Here is a 16,921-nt window from a genome sequence, read left to right on the forward strand (position 1 = left end):
CAACCCAGCAGCAGGTACCATTTACTGGCCACCTGTTTGAAAGCAAACATCTGGCCGCTAATGGGTTACTAGACCAGGGGCAAACTTTGCACCTTTTCTTACATTACTTGGATGTAAATGCGCTGTAATACGGATGGCATCACTTCCAGTGCTCCCCATCAAAATAACAAGCATGCCTCATTCTTTAAGCACAAGTTCATTGTGTTACAGGCCGCTGTCAGAACCCTGGAGCTACCGCCCCCTTTGGAGGTGGCAGTAGCTAGGGGGTTCCCCACATAAATAGATGGTGCAAAATTTGTTACACAGGGCAGGACAAGGGCAGCAGCACCTTCAAAAAATGGAATTCTTTGCACAACAACTGCGACATATTTTACGCCACAGTAGCTGCACTTGTAGTAAGTAAATGACCCTTATTATGTTGCACGTGCAATTTGGCAGGCAGTGCAAACCTTTGTTCCCATTAGGGCTGCAACGAATCCCGGATTTGGTTCGGGATTCGGGGCGGAATCCAGGCTTTTTTTTAAGGATTCGGTTTCGGCCGAATCTACGGTCCCGGCTGAACCGAATAGCATATGCTAATTAGTCTTAAAAAAGTATTAAATGGTCGGGGGGGGGGATTTTTCACAGCGCATACGCTAATTAGGATTCGGCAGAATCCGTCGTGGTGGGTTCGGTGCATCCCTAGTTCCTATGGAGCACAAAACTTTTCCTCCAGTTTGTGGTGTGTACAATTAAAGTGGTATTCTGTAAGGGGATTGGCAGACGGGGAGATTAGCCGCCCCGCGACAAATCTTCGTGCCCGTGGGCGACTAATCTCCCCGCAATGCCACCCCACTGGCAAAAATGTAAATCGCCAGTGGGATGGCATACGCATCGCTACAAGTTGCCAAAGTCCGAAGTTGCCTTAATGGGGACCTATCACCCTAAGAAATAAGTCCAAATTATTTTCTATATTGTTAGTTGAGCAAAATAAACTTTACTTACTCTATATAAATAATATAAATCTTGTTTCCTTCCGTCTTGGAATTACTCAATCAAAGCAAGCAGGCAGTCGCCATTTTGTGGGCACTGTTAATAAGACAAGCTTTGTATCAGCCCAAAATCTTGTTTATGTGCCAGAATGGGGGACCAGATGCCCAGGCCCATGCATTGGCTACACAGTTAGATGATGAGGAGGGAGGGGAAAAGTGAGATGTTCTGAACGGAAAGCTAAAGTTATTGTCTGCCTCGCCTCTATGCCTAAGGAATAGGGGCGGGGCAAGCAATATATAAATGCTTTTATAATGGGTTTGGATGTGTTAATATAAAAATGAATTTGGGTTTCATGTTTAATTTGAAAGGGACTTTTATTATACAGATTTTTAGTTCCTCTTTAATGCGTTGCATTGTGGACAAAATCAGATTTTTTTGCACTTTCCAACCTTTAAGTAAAAGAGCCCTAAAATGTATTTTATTTGCTTTACTCGGAAAGATAAATGTGCGTTTTCACTGATTTTTCATGCTGCTAAAATCTCCTCAATCAAATCAAAAGGAAATTCCATTACTGTATAAAAAACGCGCCATTTAGTGATTCCCGTAAAAACACAGAAGATTTGTACTGTTTTTAGAATAACCCTGTGACTTGCTTTTTGCTTTCAGAAGGCTCCATTTTGCAAGGAATCATGATGAAGTTATTCCATATCAAGCAAGTAATTCCCAGAGTTCCCAGCAAGACTGTCTATGAAAATGATAAAATCAACCAATAAAGAAGTGTTGCCTTATCCAGCCATGTGTTTTACCTTACTCTCATTACAAAATAAAGCCCTTTTGGGGTAATGTCATAAAAAGTCTATGGGTTGCTCACAACCAATTACAGGGGCAGCTGACAAGTGAATGCTGCCTGTTTATTGGTTGGTATGCATTACCAAACTTTAGACCAGCTTTTACATTTACCCTTTTTTTTAAAGGTTGTAAAGTAATTTTGATAATACAAAAAAACCCCAAATGTTTGCTGCTTCTTTATGCTGCATTTTGCACCCTGCCCAGCAAGTAGATAAAGTACTACCTGTATTCGGCAGCACTGCATTCATTATATGCATGGGGGAGGGGAGGAATATGCTCAGTTGTCTGAGGGATGGGATTTTATAGCACTTAAAATGTGAGATTCTGATATTGGAATTTTTAGGGGGTTTATGCTTTTATCTAAATAAGCAGATGAGGGTTCAGCTTTGATACACAGTCAGTATCAGCTGCCCTGCCCCGTGTAACAGGATAAGATGGCCACTCTGGGTGTTATTGGGTGTATTCCTTGGATGCCACTCTTGGAACAGGCTGTATCTGTTTTTACCCATACATGGGTACATACATAAAACTGGAGCTTCTCCAGCAGAATCCTGCATTGAAATCTGTTTTTCAAAAACACAAACCAATTTTTTTATATTTAATTTTGAAATGTCCCATGGGGCTAGCCATATTCTTCATTTCCCAGGGTACCACCGCCATGTGACCTGTGCTCTGATAAACTTCAGTCACACTTTACTGCTGAGCTGCAAGTTGGAGTGATATCCCCCCCCTCCCCCAGCAGCCGATCAGCAGAACAATGGGAAGGGAGAAAGATAGCAGCTCCCAGTAGGTATCAGAATAGCACTCAATAGTAAGAAATCCAAGTCCGGCTTGGGACTCCTCCAGTTACATGGGAGTAGGAGAAACAATAGGTTAGCTGAAAGCAGTTCTAATGTGTAGCTCTGGCTCCTTCTGAAAGCTCAGACTCAGGCACACTTTACTGCTGCGTTGCAAGTTGGAGTGATATCCCCCCCCCCCAGCAGCCGATCAGCAGAACAATGGGAAGGGAGCAAGATAGCAGCTCCCAGTAGGTATCAGAATAGCACTCAATAGTAAGAAATCCAAGTCCGGCTTGGGACTCCTCCAGTTACATGGGAGTAGGAGAAACAATAGGTTAGCTGAAAGCAGTTCTAATGTGTAGCGCTGGCTCCTTCTGAAAGCTCAGACTCAGGCACACTTTACTGCTGCGTTGCAAGTTGGAGTGATATCCCCCCCCCCCAGCAGCCGATCAGCAGAACAATGGGAAGGGAGCAAGATAGCAGCTCCCAGTAGGTATCAGAATAGCACTCAATAGTAAGAAATCCAAGTCCGGCTTGGGACTCCTCCAGTTACATGGGAGTAGGAGAAACAATAGATTAGCTGAAAGCAGTTCTAATGTGTAGCGCTGGCTGAAAGCTCAGACTCAGGCACAATGCACTGAGATGGCGCCTATACACCAATATTACAGCTAAAAATACATTTATTAGTTCAAGAATAAAATTTTAAATGTCAGAGTGAATCATTTGCTATGTAAACAGTGTAATTTAAAAATAAAAAGTACCCCATAAAAATCATGACAGTATCTCTGTAAGTATTACAGGCTCCTTAATTGCACCACTGCACAATAGTAACTCCTGCAAAATGGCCACTACAGCCAAAAGCCCTGAGCCCCACAACCCAACCAGAATAGATACACTTAAGTCAAAGTGAAAATATATTCTTTAATAGGCAATGTGGGACTGATGATACCAAACAGTCACCCCAACATTTCATTGTACAGACTAGCTGATGTGATTCCCTACCCAGTCAACTCCTATAACTCCCTTCTCAGCAAACCGATCCTGTACAGACATCTCACAGATAAATGAATTTAGTGAATAGCCCAGGTACCCTGTTTCCATCTTTGTTTCAGGCAAACTTTCCACAACATAAGTCATTTCTAAATGAGAGAGAGAAAGAGAAGAGCTCCTCCTAATGTAGTTTAATGCAAGGAAAGCCAGAGACAAACACTCTATATACAAAAGATTCTCTTAAATATGGGATATAAGAGTGTTGAAGTTCTGAAACATCAGTTAGTTGGCAACTTTCATAAAAACATGAAGAAAAGTCTCTTTTGCTTGCTTCATCATATTGGCATTTCCCAGGATTAAGATATACGGCTGGGTTGACAGTGAGACGGCAATAAAGATGCAACTTATGGCAAAGGCCATGGATGGAGATGGACTGAGTAAAGTAGTGATCATAGATACAAAAAAGGTGACATTGAAGACCAGGAGAATGGTGAGCGTTTTGGCTGCTTTAAAATGAGCTTCAAGACTGAAGTTCCCAGCAGCTTCATTATTGCTTTGCAGGCGCCGGACATGTCGATACAAGGAGAGGAGGATTTGACCCACTAGGATGAAGGAAATCAGGAAACATATTAGAGCAATTAAGGATTGAGTTAATCCTGACTTAATAAATGGGTTTTCCAAATATGCTTCTTCATAGTTGGTAGGCAAAGCTGAAGAAACGTTGTCTGGGGGATTGTCAAGAGGTTGAAGAAGAACTATGAAGCTGGTCAAAAGAGACATTGTTAGTAAAGAAAACAGCAGATATGGCAAGATTGTAGGAAACTTTGCATTAAGCCACGTGTAAAAGGTTAAACGTCTGGCCCCAATCTTGATGCTGTAGTACACGTACAGTAAGGTCGAAAACCACAGGTTGGAGCATAGACACGACACCGATAAGAGATCAACATATTGCATGAGCAACGTGTTCGACAACAAGTCATTATCTGAAGCCAGCTGGAGAAATATGGCGGTGAGGTTGCTGATACTCACGCTCAATGAGATGACTCTGTACGGGCAGAGGACACGTTTTCTTGACCGTTCTAGGACACAGAGAGCTAAAACAACCACGTCCCCCAGACCTCCAACTATCAAGGCGATGCAGTCGAACGCCATTATGACCATTTCCATTGCAGACCACATGGTTCCTTCCTCAGTACTAATGAAGATTAGACTGATTCCAACACACACAGCCTTTATAATGATTGTGCGGAAATCGAATCTATTTGCATCTCTTTCTGGTATCATAGTAACAAAATACAAATAAAACAGCATGCATATACAAGCAGGTTTTGGAAAAAGGTGCACGAGTGCATTGGCCTTTACTGTACAGAAATTCAAGAGGCTAAGAAAAAAGTGCAGTGGTTTGTGGAAAATGGGGTTGAACAGAGAAATTAGTTGCAAAAATAAAAAATGAAAGGCTACAATAAGGGGCACATTTACTAACCGTTGTATTTTTTTTCCAATTTGGATTTTTAGCACTAAAAGTTGCAGGAAAAAAAAGTTGTGAATTTTCTGAGATTTACTATGCATCCAAATGGCTAAAATCTGACAATTTGCCAGCTAAAACTTGTAGAAGTCAATGGCAGATGTCCCTTCGCTGGAGGATTCTTCTCGTTGCGACAAATACGATTTTGTTGCACAAATTGTCGCAAAGCACGAAAAAGTCCGTAATTTAATGAAAATATCATAGAAAATACGCAGAAGTTCTAAACTTTAGAAAAAATACGAATTTTTTGTAATCGGACCTGTCGTACTTTAATGAATGGGCCCCTAAGGGGTCAGTTATATTAACATTCTGATTCTAGTGGTTTTTGAGTTTTTTAAAACCACAAATAAACACATTTCACCAAAAACCATGTCTAGTGGTTAATCCAAATTGGAAAAGCACAAATAAATTAAAATGCAAAATGAAAAGAGCATGAAAACAGATTTTTTTGTGATTTTTATGTTTTTCCATGACTCTCTGTGAACTTACAAATGAAAAAAAAAACCCTGAAAACCTCTAAAACCACAAATTAAATAAAGATTGTTACAGTTTGACTTGACTGTAGAGCAACTCCCATTGACAAGACTGACAGCTTTAATGGCAAATTTTGTATTAATGTTTTCCGTGGTTTTTACACTTAATAAATGATGTGCTTTTTCCACAAAAAAAGTGTTTTAGCGCAAAAAATACACAAATTGTGAAAAAAGAAATACAAATGTTAGTAAATGCCACCCTAATGGGCAGATTTATTGCCTGCACACTAATTATTACCATCATCATGTTACCATAATTCCACTTAGAGCGCTGTGTTATTAAGTAATCCAGAATTGCAGAGCCAATGCACCTAAAAGAGCACCCAGAGACTTGAACTGCAATGGCCACAAGTGCTAGGCAACAGGGCACCTGAAAGCACCCCATGCTTCCTTACTTTGAGGCAGCTTAGTTGGCATAGTTACATAGTTACATGGGGTTGAAAAAAGACCAGAGTCCATCAAGTTCAACCCATCCAAGTAAACCCAGCACCCACATCACAATAGCCTTGGATATTCTGCTTGTTCAAAAACTTATACAGGCCCCTCTTATAGGCATTAACAGAATCTGCCATTACCCCATCACTAGGAAGGGCATTCCCCAACCTCACTGCCCTCACCGTGAGGAACCCCCTACGCTGCTTCAAATGGAAGCTCCTTTCCTCTAATCTATAGGGGGGGGCCTCTGGTGCGCTGATTGTTTTTATGGGAAAAAAGAACATCCCCCATCTGCCTATAATCCCCTCTAATGTACTTGTACAGAGTAATCATGTCCCCTCGCAAGCGCCTCTTTTCCAGAGAAAACAACCCCAACCTCGACAGTCTCACCTCATAGTTTAAATCTTCCATCCCCTTAACCACTTTAGTTGCAGTCTCTGCACTCTCTCCAGCTCATTAATATCCTTCTTAAGGACTGGAGCCCAAAACTGCCCCCCATACTCAAGGTGAGACCTTACCAGGGACCTATAAAGGGGCAAAATTATGTTCTCATCCCTTGAGTCAATGCCCTTTTTTATACAAGACAGCACTTTATTTGCTTTAGTAGCCACAGAATGACACTGCCTGGCATTAGACAACTTGTTATCAACAAAAACCCCTAGATCCTTCTCCATTAAGGAAACCCCCAACACACTCCCATTCAGTAGATAGTTTGCGTTTATATTATTTCTACCAAAGTGCATAACTTTGCACTTATCAACATTGAACCTCATTTTCCAGTTTGCTGCATGACATGGAGAAAATCAAAATATTATATTAATTCTGCACTCTGTAAATGGCAATCATCATGATTTTGAGCATAGGCGTGGGGTATGCTTTAAGGCAGTGCTGTCCAACTTCTGTGGTACCGAGGGCCGGAACCTTTCTGGCTTACATAGTGAAGGGCCACTAATGGAAGCCAGTTTTGACCACTCTCCTTTTTTAAATCATACCCACTTCAAACCACACCCATGTTATCACAAGAGCTTTTATGACCATGCCCACATTAATGGTGGTAGCGCAGCATAAACCCAAATGGTTGGTGCTCACTGCAGGGATATCAGCCATCATTCATATGTGAAAGAATTATATTATGTTATATTATCCATATGCCACCGCCTCCTCCTCCCCTGTGATAGCACATCAACTATCCACTATCTAAAATGTGTTCAAATCCCATGGAAATTCCTAAAACACTGTGTGACAATCAAGACAATGTTCACCTATCTAGCAAAGGTTGCTGAAAAACTTGGACAGTAAGAAAATCCTTCATTTTCACTTAAGAAAACATTCCTCTTTGGAGACCATGGCACAACAGCCCATCTAAGAATGTGTAATGTGCATTACATCAAACACAGGAGTTGTCGATGAAAAATATATTCAGATTTAGATAAAAGGTATTAAGCTTGATTTAGTGAAATGATTGTTTAGATAATGTGTTCTTGTCCTAGACAATGTGGACATGTTATCAGCTGCCATCTAGAGCAGGTTTGTCCAACTGGAGGCCTGTGAGCTGGATGCGGCCCTCTAACCTTTTTATGGCCTCCAGATTGCTCAGGAGCTCCATACAATTCCATACAATTCCTCAGGACAGGCATACGGTCCTTCATCTTTGCTCTGGTATCCATCCCGCTTTGGAGAGGGTGACGGAAGAACCAGTGTAAGAACATGTTCTGTTTGCCATCAGCATTGTCTACAGTTGTCCAAAAGAGGAGACTTAATTGAAACCTATGAGATGAAACCATATAGAATTTACACATGGAAAAAAGACTAACTACCAACTCTATGTTTTCCAACCCTTCAACCCTGGGTAGTGGTTCTGCCAGTGATTCTGGCATGTTAAAGGGGAACTCCACCCAAACACAACTTCAGATTAACTAAACATAATTTCAAGCAACTTTGCAATATACATCAATTAAAAATATTTAGTCTTTTTATGATTTCTAATGTAATAATATGGTTTGGAACAGTTCCCTAAGCCCCGCCCCCTGTTCCCCTGCTGATCTGGCCGACTACTTTGAGAATCAAATAAAATGTAACAGTAGTCGCCTGTCCTCAGCCTGCCTTCAGCCTGCATCCTCCCAATCCCACAATTCCCTGCACTTGTGATGTCAATAAGGAAAGGGACATCGCAGTGCAATGCATTGTGGGTTATGTAGTTCCTGCATGCTGTCTGTAAGCTGTGGAGAAGTTGTTACAATTTGTAACATCAGTGTTTTAGTCTCTCCTCCCCTGCCAGGATTTCAAATGAAGCAGAAAGAGAAGAACTGTTTTGCAGCTGGATTTCAGCATATAAAAATGGTATTTATTCATACTTTTTGAAGGAACAGATTACAGGGATAGGTATATTAGGGGTTTCTGTGTTGTATATGTTCAGAAACTGGAGTTCCCCACTATTCCAAGACCATAAAGAGTACAGCTGATCCCACACATACTGTTATATGATTATTATTTTAATTAAGTGTAGAGGAGAGATACATCTAGCCCATGCAGTCCTGTATGGGGTGCCCTGGGTTCCCAGGTCTGAAGACTTTTTTTAATGGTTATCAGTCTCTCTCCTATTTGTATGCATAACAGTTGGAATCATAGAAAAGAATCCAAGTTGCGGTGCTTCAGCCTATAAGGCAGTGATCCCCAACCAGTGGCTCAGGGGGCAACATGTTGCTCCCCAACCCCTTGGATGTTGCTCTCAGTGCCCCCAAACCAGGGAGTTATTTTTGAATTCCTGACTTGGGGGCCAGTTTTGGTTGAATAAAAACAAGATTTCCTACCAAATAAAGCCCCTGTAAGCTGATAGGGTGCATAGAGGCCCCTAATAGCCAATCACAGCCCTTATTTGGCTCCTCCATGAACTTTTATGGTGCTTGTGTTGCTCTCCAAGTCTTTTTACATTACTGTGGCTCAGGAGTAAGAAAGGTTGGGGATCCCTGCTATAGGGTATTCCATTGAAATGTAAACTTGAGTTCATTCCCAGGATTCCTGGGAGTAAGTTTAATGAATCTCATTCTGCTGCTCTAGGGAACACTCCCCTGGCTTCACATTTAACACTCACAAAACTCAGCTTATCACTGAAGAGACTAAAGTATAAACCCAGTCTGTAGTTGGTATCAGCAGCTATACTGGATAAGCTTTAGGGCCGTGGTAGAAGGGGAAGATTGGTCACCCATGACAAGTCGCGGGCGATCTCCCCGTCTGTCACGGCCCTTAAAGCTCATTGGATGAAACTCTGCTTAAAGAATTTAGAAGGTTAGACAAAATGGGAAATCCAGACAGATGTTTAAATATAAATGAATATAAAAATTGCAATGAAAAATTGTAAATTTGCAATAATGTATATTAAAAGCAGCATCGCTCTGTCTCTCTTACGTCTCCCTCCACTGCTTGCCCTGTTACCCAAACTATGCATTGGTAGTCAGCTCCCCCAGCCAAGGCTCCAGTTCCCACGATGCCTTGCATGTTCTGTGATACAGGAGAATGAGAATAACAGCGGTGTGAAAGGAAGGGTACTACAGAGGCATTTCCTTGGTCAATCTCCTTTTTCGCAATATTACGACGTGTTTTACGCTAAAGGGTAATTATATATTTCTGTCACTTTGGCACCACTGTGTTTAATCATTTTAATCAAATAATTCAGAATTTTAAAACCGATTTCCTTTTTCTCTATAGTAATAAAACAGTACCTTGTACTTGATACCAACTAAGATATAATTAATCCTTATTGGAGGCAGAACAGCCCTATTGGGTTTATTTAATGGTTAAATGATTCCCTTTTTTCTGTAATAATAAAACAGTACCTGTACTTGATCCCAACTAAGATATAATTACCCCTTATTGGGGGCAGAACAGCCCTATTGGGTTTATTTAATGGTTAAATGATTCCCTTTTCTCTGTAATAATAAAACAGTACCTGTACTTGATCCCAACTAAGATATAATTACCCCTTATTGGGGGCAGAACAGCCCTATTGGGTTTATTTAATGGTTAAATGATTCCCTTTTCTCTGTAATAATAAAACAGTACCTGTACTTGATCCCAACTAGGATATAATTACCCCTTATTGGGGGCAGAACAGTCCTATTGGGTTTATTTAATGGTTAAATGATTCCCTTTTCTCTGTAATAATAAAACAGTACCTGTACTTGATCCCAACTAAGATATAATTACCCCTTATTGGGGGCAGAACAGCCCTATTGGGTTTATTTAATGGTTAAATGATTCCCTTTTCTCTGTAATAATAAAACAGTACCTGTACTTGATCCCAACTAAGATATAATTACCCCTTATTGGGGGCAGAACAGCCCTATTGGGTTTATTTCATGGTTAAATGATTCCCTTTTCTCTGTAATAATAAAACAGTACCTGTACTTGATCCCAACTAAGATATAATTACCCCTTATTGGGGGCAGAACAGCCCTATTGGGTTTATTTCATGGTTAAATGATTCCCTTTTCTCTGTAATAATAAAACAGTACCTGTACTTGATCCCAACTAGGATATAATTACCCCTTATTGGGGGCAGAACAGTCCTATTGGGGTTAATTAACATTTTTTTTAACAGCCTTAAGGTATGGAGATCCAAATTACAGAAAGACACAGTTTTACCCCAAGCAGAGCCTCCTGCAGGCCAGCAGTCACATGGGGCTACCAAATAGCCAATCACAGTGCTTATTTAGCACCCCCAAAGATGTTTTTTCATGCTTGTGGCTCCCCAACACCTGAGTGTGGCTTACGAGTATAAAGGTTGGGGATCCCTGCTTTACAGCATCCTCCTGATATGATAGTAACAATCTTCTCTCTTGGTTGCACTGTTTCCATTTGCTCACACAGACAGCTGCTTTTCATGCCCAAACAGTGAAAATCTACCAAAAGACCTAAAAGACCTTGTGCCTCTGACCGACAATTTGCAAAAGGCTGTAACTAAAATACTGAATGGAGCAGAGGATCTTAAAAATATAAAAGAATACGAGACGTATTTTCAGAACCAGATTTGCACAAACACTATCAATTCAGAATTTATTCCCGCACTCAAAATTACCTTTGAGAATCTGCTTGTGGATATAAAAGAAGGAACTATAACAAAAGAAGCCTTGGCCGTCTTGTTCCAGGGCAGTCCGTCTGAGTGGTTCGAGGTAACTGAAGGCGAAGCTGACAATTCTGAAGATGAGGGCGTCAATGATAAAAATACATGGAAAGAAGAATAGGAAAACTCCTGTGGGTAAGGGTGCAGCTAAACGTCAGGTTCTATATTCCATTGGGCAGGTCCAGTAATACATTCAGTAAGACAGATAGTCCCTCAGTTATACACTCAGTTATATTAAACATTGTGCTTCAGATACTTGTGAGTCTGTCACCTCATAGGCTGGTCTGGCTAGAGTATCCATGTGCTTAATATGCACTGTATATTCTTTTTGACTTTCACAAGCAAGTGCAATGTTCCAGTAGACTTAGGGGCCCATATACTAAGGTTGTTTGGGAAATGTTCACATTTTTTTATGTTTCGTATTTTTCCGAGACACATGTTTTTGGCAGAATACGATTGTTTCATCTTTTTTTCTTGAAAAGTTTGTGTCATTTTTTTATTAAAAAAAAGAACATGAATGCTGGAGATTTATAACACTTTACGTGACAAAAAGTACGCCAGGTTTAAGCTGCTGAGAACCATTGAGTTAATCATTGTTTTCTATTTTACACATTTCCAAGGGGAAGTTAAACACATTACATTACATTAACATTTATTTATAAAGCGCCAACATATTCCGCAGCGCTGTACAATAAGTGGGTTTCATACATTGGACATACAGAGTAACATATAAAGCAATCAATAACCGATACAAGAGGTGAAGAGAGCCCTACCCAAAAGAGCTTACAATCTACAAGGAGAAAGGGTTGAGACACAAGGTGTGGGTTGAGACACAAGGTGTGACACAAACCAAAGGATGGTGAAAAACTTAATTTATAAATAGGGAATCGTAATTAAAAATAACTTCCATAGTCCTGAGATATACCTGTATATTACTGTATAATGGGAGTTCTGAGATTCAGAATATATAGATATAGTGAATAATGTACCCCTGTTGTAAAATACAGTATACAGCCTGAGATATACCTGTATATTACTGTATAATGGGAGTTGTGAGATTCAGAATATATAGATATAGTGAATAGTGTACCCCTGTTGTAAAATACAGTATACAGCCTGAGATATACCTGTATATTACTGTATAATGGGAGTTCTGAGATTCAGAATATATAGATATAGTGAATAATGTACCCCTGTTAAAATACAGTATACAGCCTGAGATATACCTGTATATTACTGTATAATGGGAGTTGTGAGATTCAGAATATATAGATATAGTGAATAATGTACCCCTGTTGTAAAATACAGTATACAGCCTTGCAGGTCATTGGAAACCTCTGTAAGAGCAGCCAGAAAGATGGTGGAGAAGTCACAGTGGAGGCAGAAGAGTAGACCATGTTAGGGATTAGGCATTTCAGCTTGAGTATTTGGAGCAGTTTGAGAGCTAGGAAGAGATTGATAGACCTGTACACTCATGAAGTTTTTATTACTATGTCAAAAATGTATTATTATTATTTTGAAGCTGAAAAAAAAATCTAAAAATCTATGGAAAGAATGTAAATCGCTGGTGGGATGGCATACGCATCAATACAATTTACCGATGTCACCTGAAGTTGCCTTAATGCGTTGCATTGTGGACAAAATCAGATTTTTTTGCACTTTCCAACCTTTTACTGAAAGAGCCCTAAAATGTATTTTATTTGCTTTACTCGGAAAGATAAATGTGCGTTTTCACTATTTTTTCATGCTGCTAAAATCTCCTCAATCAAATAAAAAAAGGAAATTCCATTACTGTAGAGAAAACGCGCCATTTAGTGATTCCCATAAGGACACAGAAGATTTGTATGTTTTTAGAATAACCCTGTGACTTGCTTTTTGCTTTCAGAAGGCTCCATTTTGCAAGGAATCATGATGAAGTTATTCCATATCAAGTGATTCCCAAAGTTCCCAGCAAGACTGTCTGAAAATGCTAAAATCAACCAATAAAGAAGTGTTGCCTTATCCTGCATTAGGGCTGATTCACTAAGGTGCGATAAAACGTGCGCTAATTATAGCATGCATTAAAAATGTTATTGCGTCTAATTTTTCGCGTCTTAGTGCACGATTCACTAAAAGGGTACTTGCGTTAATTTACGTGCGATGCTGCTTGCATTATTTAAGTCCCGAAGACTAATTTCGTGCGGTATTTGACAGAACGCAAGCTAATCAACGCATCGCGCACAAATACTCGCCGCATGCGAAAAAACGTATGCCATATTAGCCATACACACCATTACGCTCGTAAAATTACTTTTCTGCAAATGACCATTTCCCTGCAAACTGGCGGCTGCATCACTCAAGGGCCAACACAGACTTGAATAAATCCCACTGCAAAGTCCTTATTGTGTTGCCAAAAGCTCATGAACTGTACTTTTCTATAATTACCGCCTGCCTCAAGTAGGGGTTAATTTTCGCACAGACTAATGCGATATTTAGCGCGTCTAAGTGTTTGGGAATCATGCATATTATTTCTGCACGCAAATTAACGCAATGCGGTAGAGCAAAATTTAACGCATGCATTAGGCAACTTAACGCATGCGTTAATACTTTAGCGAATCACACGTTTAAACTTATCAACCTTTAGTGAATCAATTGGGTTTTACCTTTCTCTCATTACAAAATAAAGTCCTTTTGGGGTAATGTCATAAAAAGTCTATTGGTTGCTCAGAACCAATTATAAGGGGTTTTTAAACAACTGACAAGTAAATGCTGCCTGTTTATTGGTTGGTATGCATTACTGGAAAAGTAGGAAACTTTACACCAGCTTTTACATTTACCCTTTTTTCCTCTTTTTTTCAAAGGTTGTAAAGTGGGTAATTTTGATAATGCAAAAAAACCCCCAAATGTTTGCTGCTTTCTTTATGCTACATTTTGCACCCTGCCCAGCAAGTAGATAAAGTGCTGCCTGTATTTGGGAGCACTGCCCCATGTAACCAGATAAGGTGACCACTCTGGGTGTTATTGGGTGTATTCCTTAGATGCCACTCTTGGAGGAGGCTGTATCTGTATCTGTCTCCTTAGTTGGGCTCCCAGGGAAAGAGACCTTCTGAGGTCAGATTCACCACTATCAAAGTAGGGACTTAAGGTGTGGTAAGGTAGACAAGGTAGACGTGCATCTCCTTAATAGTGCCTGATGAGTGCTTAAGAGACAGTACACTTTGTGATCTGTGTTTTTACCCGTACATTAAAACTGGAGCTTCTCCAGCAGAATCCTGCATCGAAATCTGTTTTTCAAAAACACAAACCAATTTTTTTATATTGAATTTTGAAATTTCAGATGAGGCTAGCCATATTCTTCATTTCCCAGGGTGCCACAGCCATGTGACCTGTGGTCTGATAAACTTCAGTCACACTTTACTGCCGAGCTGCAAGTTGGAGTGATACCCCCCCCCCCTCCCAGCAGAACAATGGGAAGGGAGCAAGATAGCAGCTCCCAGTAGGTATCAGAATAGCACTCAATAGTAAGAAATCCAGGTCCGGCTTGGGACTCCTCTAGTTACATGAGAGTAGGAGAAACAATAGGTATTTTCAGGCACAATGCACTGAGATTACCACTACAGCCAAAAGCCCTGAGCCCACAATCCAACCAGAATAAAATACACTTAAGTCAACGTGAAAATATATTCTTTAATAGGCAATGAGGGACTGATGATATGGCCCCCAGCATTTTTACAAAACAGTCACCCCAACATTTCATGACATGATAACCCCAGGGTTTCATTATGCAGGCAAGCTGATGTGATTCCCTACCCAGTCAACTCCTATAACTCCCTTCTCAGCAAACCGATCCTGTAGAGACATCTCACAGATAAATGGATTTAGTGAATAGTCCAGGTACCCTGTTTCCATCTTTGTTTCAGGCAAACTTTCCACAACATGCAAGTAATTTCTAAATGAGCCTAAAGAGAAGAGCTCCTCCTAATTTAGTTCAATACAAGGAAAGCCAGAGACTAAAACTCTATATACAAAAGATTCTCTTAAATATGTGATATAAGAGTGAAATATCAGTCAGTTGGCAACATTCATAAAAACAGGAAGAAAAGTCTCTTTTGCTTGCTTCTTCATATTTGTATTTCCCAGGATTAAGATATACGGCTGGGTTGACAGTGAGACGGCAATGAAGATGCAACTTACGGCAAAGGGCATGGATGGAGATGGACTGAGTAAAGTAGTGATCATAGATACAAAAAAGGTGACATTGAAGACCAGGAGAATGGTGAGTGTTTTGGCTGCTTTAAAATGAGCTTCAAGGCTGAAGTTCCCAGCGGCTTCATTATTGCTTTGCACGTGCCGAACATGTCGATACAAGGAGAGGAGGATTTGACCCACTAGGATGAAGGAAATCAGGAAACATATTAGCGCTATTAAGGATTGAGTAAATCCTGACTTAATAAATGGGTTTTCCAAATATGCTTCTTCGTAGTTGGTAGGCACTGAAGAAAAGTTGTTTGGGGGATTGTCAAGAGGTTGAAGAAGAAATATGAAGCTGGTCAAAAGAGACATTGTTAGTAAGGAAAACAGCAGATATGGCAAGATTGTAGGAAACTTTGCATTAAGCCACGTGTAAAAGGTTAAACGTCTGGCCCCAATCTTGATGCTGTAGTACACGTACAGTAATGTCGAAAACCACAGGTTGGAGCATAGAAATGACACTGATAAGAGATCAACATATTCCACGAGCAACGTGTTCGGCAACAGCTCATTATCTGAAGCCAGCTGGAGAAATATGGCGGTGAGGTTGCTGATGCTCACGCTCAATGAGATGACTCTGTACGGACAGAGGACACGTTTTCTTGACCGTTCTAGGACACACAGAGCTAAAACAACCACGTCCCCCAGACCTCCGACTATCAAGGCGATGCAGTCGAACGCCATTATGACCATTTGCACTGCAGACCGCATGGTTCCTTCCTCAGAACTAATGAAGATTAGACTTGGACTCCAACACACACAGCTTTTATGATTGTGCAGAAATCTAATTATAATCTAATTATAAAAGTATTTGCATCTCTTTTTGGTGTCATAGTAACAAAATACAAATAAAACAGCATGCATATACAAGCAGGTTTTGGAAAAAGGTGCACGAGTGCATTGGCCTTTACTGTACAGAAATTTGGGAGGCTAAGAAAAAAGTGCAGTCGTCTGTGGAAAATGGAGTTGAACAGAGAAATTAGTTGCAAAAATAAAAAATGAAAGGCTACAATAAGGGGCAAATTTACTAATCCACGAACGCTCCAAGCGTTCGATTGGCGTATTTTCGGCTAATTGGAGTGAGGTGTCAGCCAACTGGAGTCCAATCAATGAGATGAGATTGGAGGTGTTGGTTACAGCTGCCCTGCCCTATAAAAAACACACACCAGTTTTGGGTTTGCTTTTCCCAAGAAGCACTGCCTGATGTGAATGATGCCTCGCACAAAAGAGCTCTCAGAAGACCTACGATTAAGAATTGTTGACTAATTAAATTAAATCCGATAATTTCTGATGTGTGTTAACTGTATGAAAATTTCATATTGTGGTTGTACGTAAATATTGTGGTACGATCCGAAAGTTACAAAATTTTCATATCCGAACAATTGTAAACGGTGCAAAAACTTTCAGACTTTGAACCTTCAGTGCATGATTTTGGAAGCCTCCCATAGGGCTCAATGGCACTCTGCAGCTCCAACCTGGCCCAAGGAAA

The 16,921-nt window shown here is 40.4% G+C and overlaps 2 protein-coding genes across 2 annotated transcripts; both read right to left on the bottom strand.

Moving 5' to 3' along the window:
• Window positions 1–3,872: 3,872 nt before the first annotated feature.
• LOC100486257 (taste receptor type 2 member 10) lies at window positions 3,873–4,769 on the bottom strand. Its single transcript, XM_002944914.2, has one exon. It carries the CDS (start codon window positions 4,767–4,769, stop codon window positions 3,873–3,875), a length of 897 nt encoding a protein of 298 aa, XP_002944960.2.
• A 10,480-nt stretch (window positions 4,770–15,249) lies between these two features.
• On the bottom strand, window positions 15,250–16,143 carry t2r42 (bitter taste receptor 42). Its single transcript, NM_001172026.1, has one exon. It carries the CDS (start codon window positions 16,141–16,143, stop codon window positions 15,250–15,252), a length of 894 nt encoding a protein of 297 aa, NP_001165497.1.
• Between the last annotated feature and the right edge of the window lie 778 nt (window positions 16,144–16,921).

This window comes from Xenopus tropicalis, chromosome 7 (genome assembly GCF_000004195.4).
Source record: "Xenopus tropicalis strain Nigerian chromosome 7, UCB_Xtro_10.0, whole genome shotgun sequence".
NCBI classification, from domain to species: domain Eukaryota; kingdom Metazoa; phylum Chordata; class Amphibia; order Anura; family Pipidae; genus Xenopus; species Xenopus tropicalis.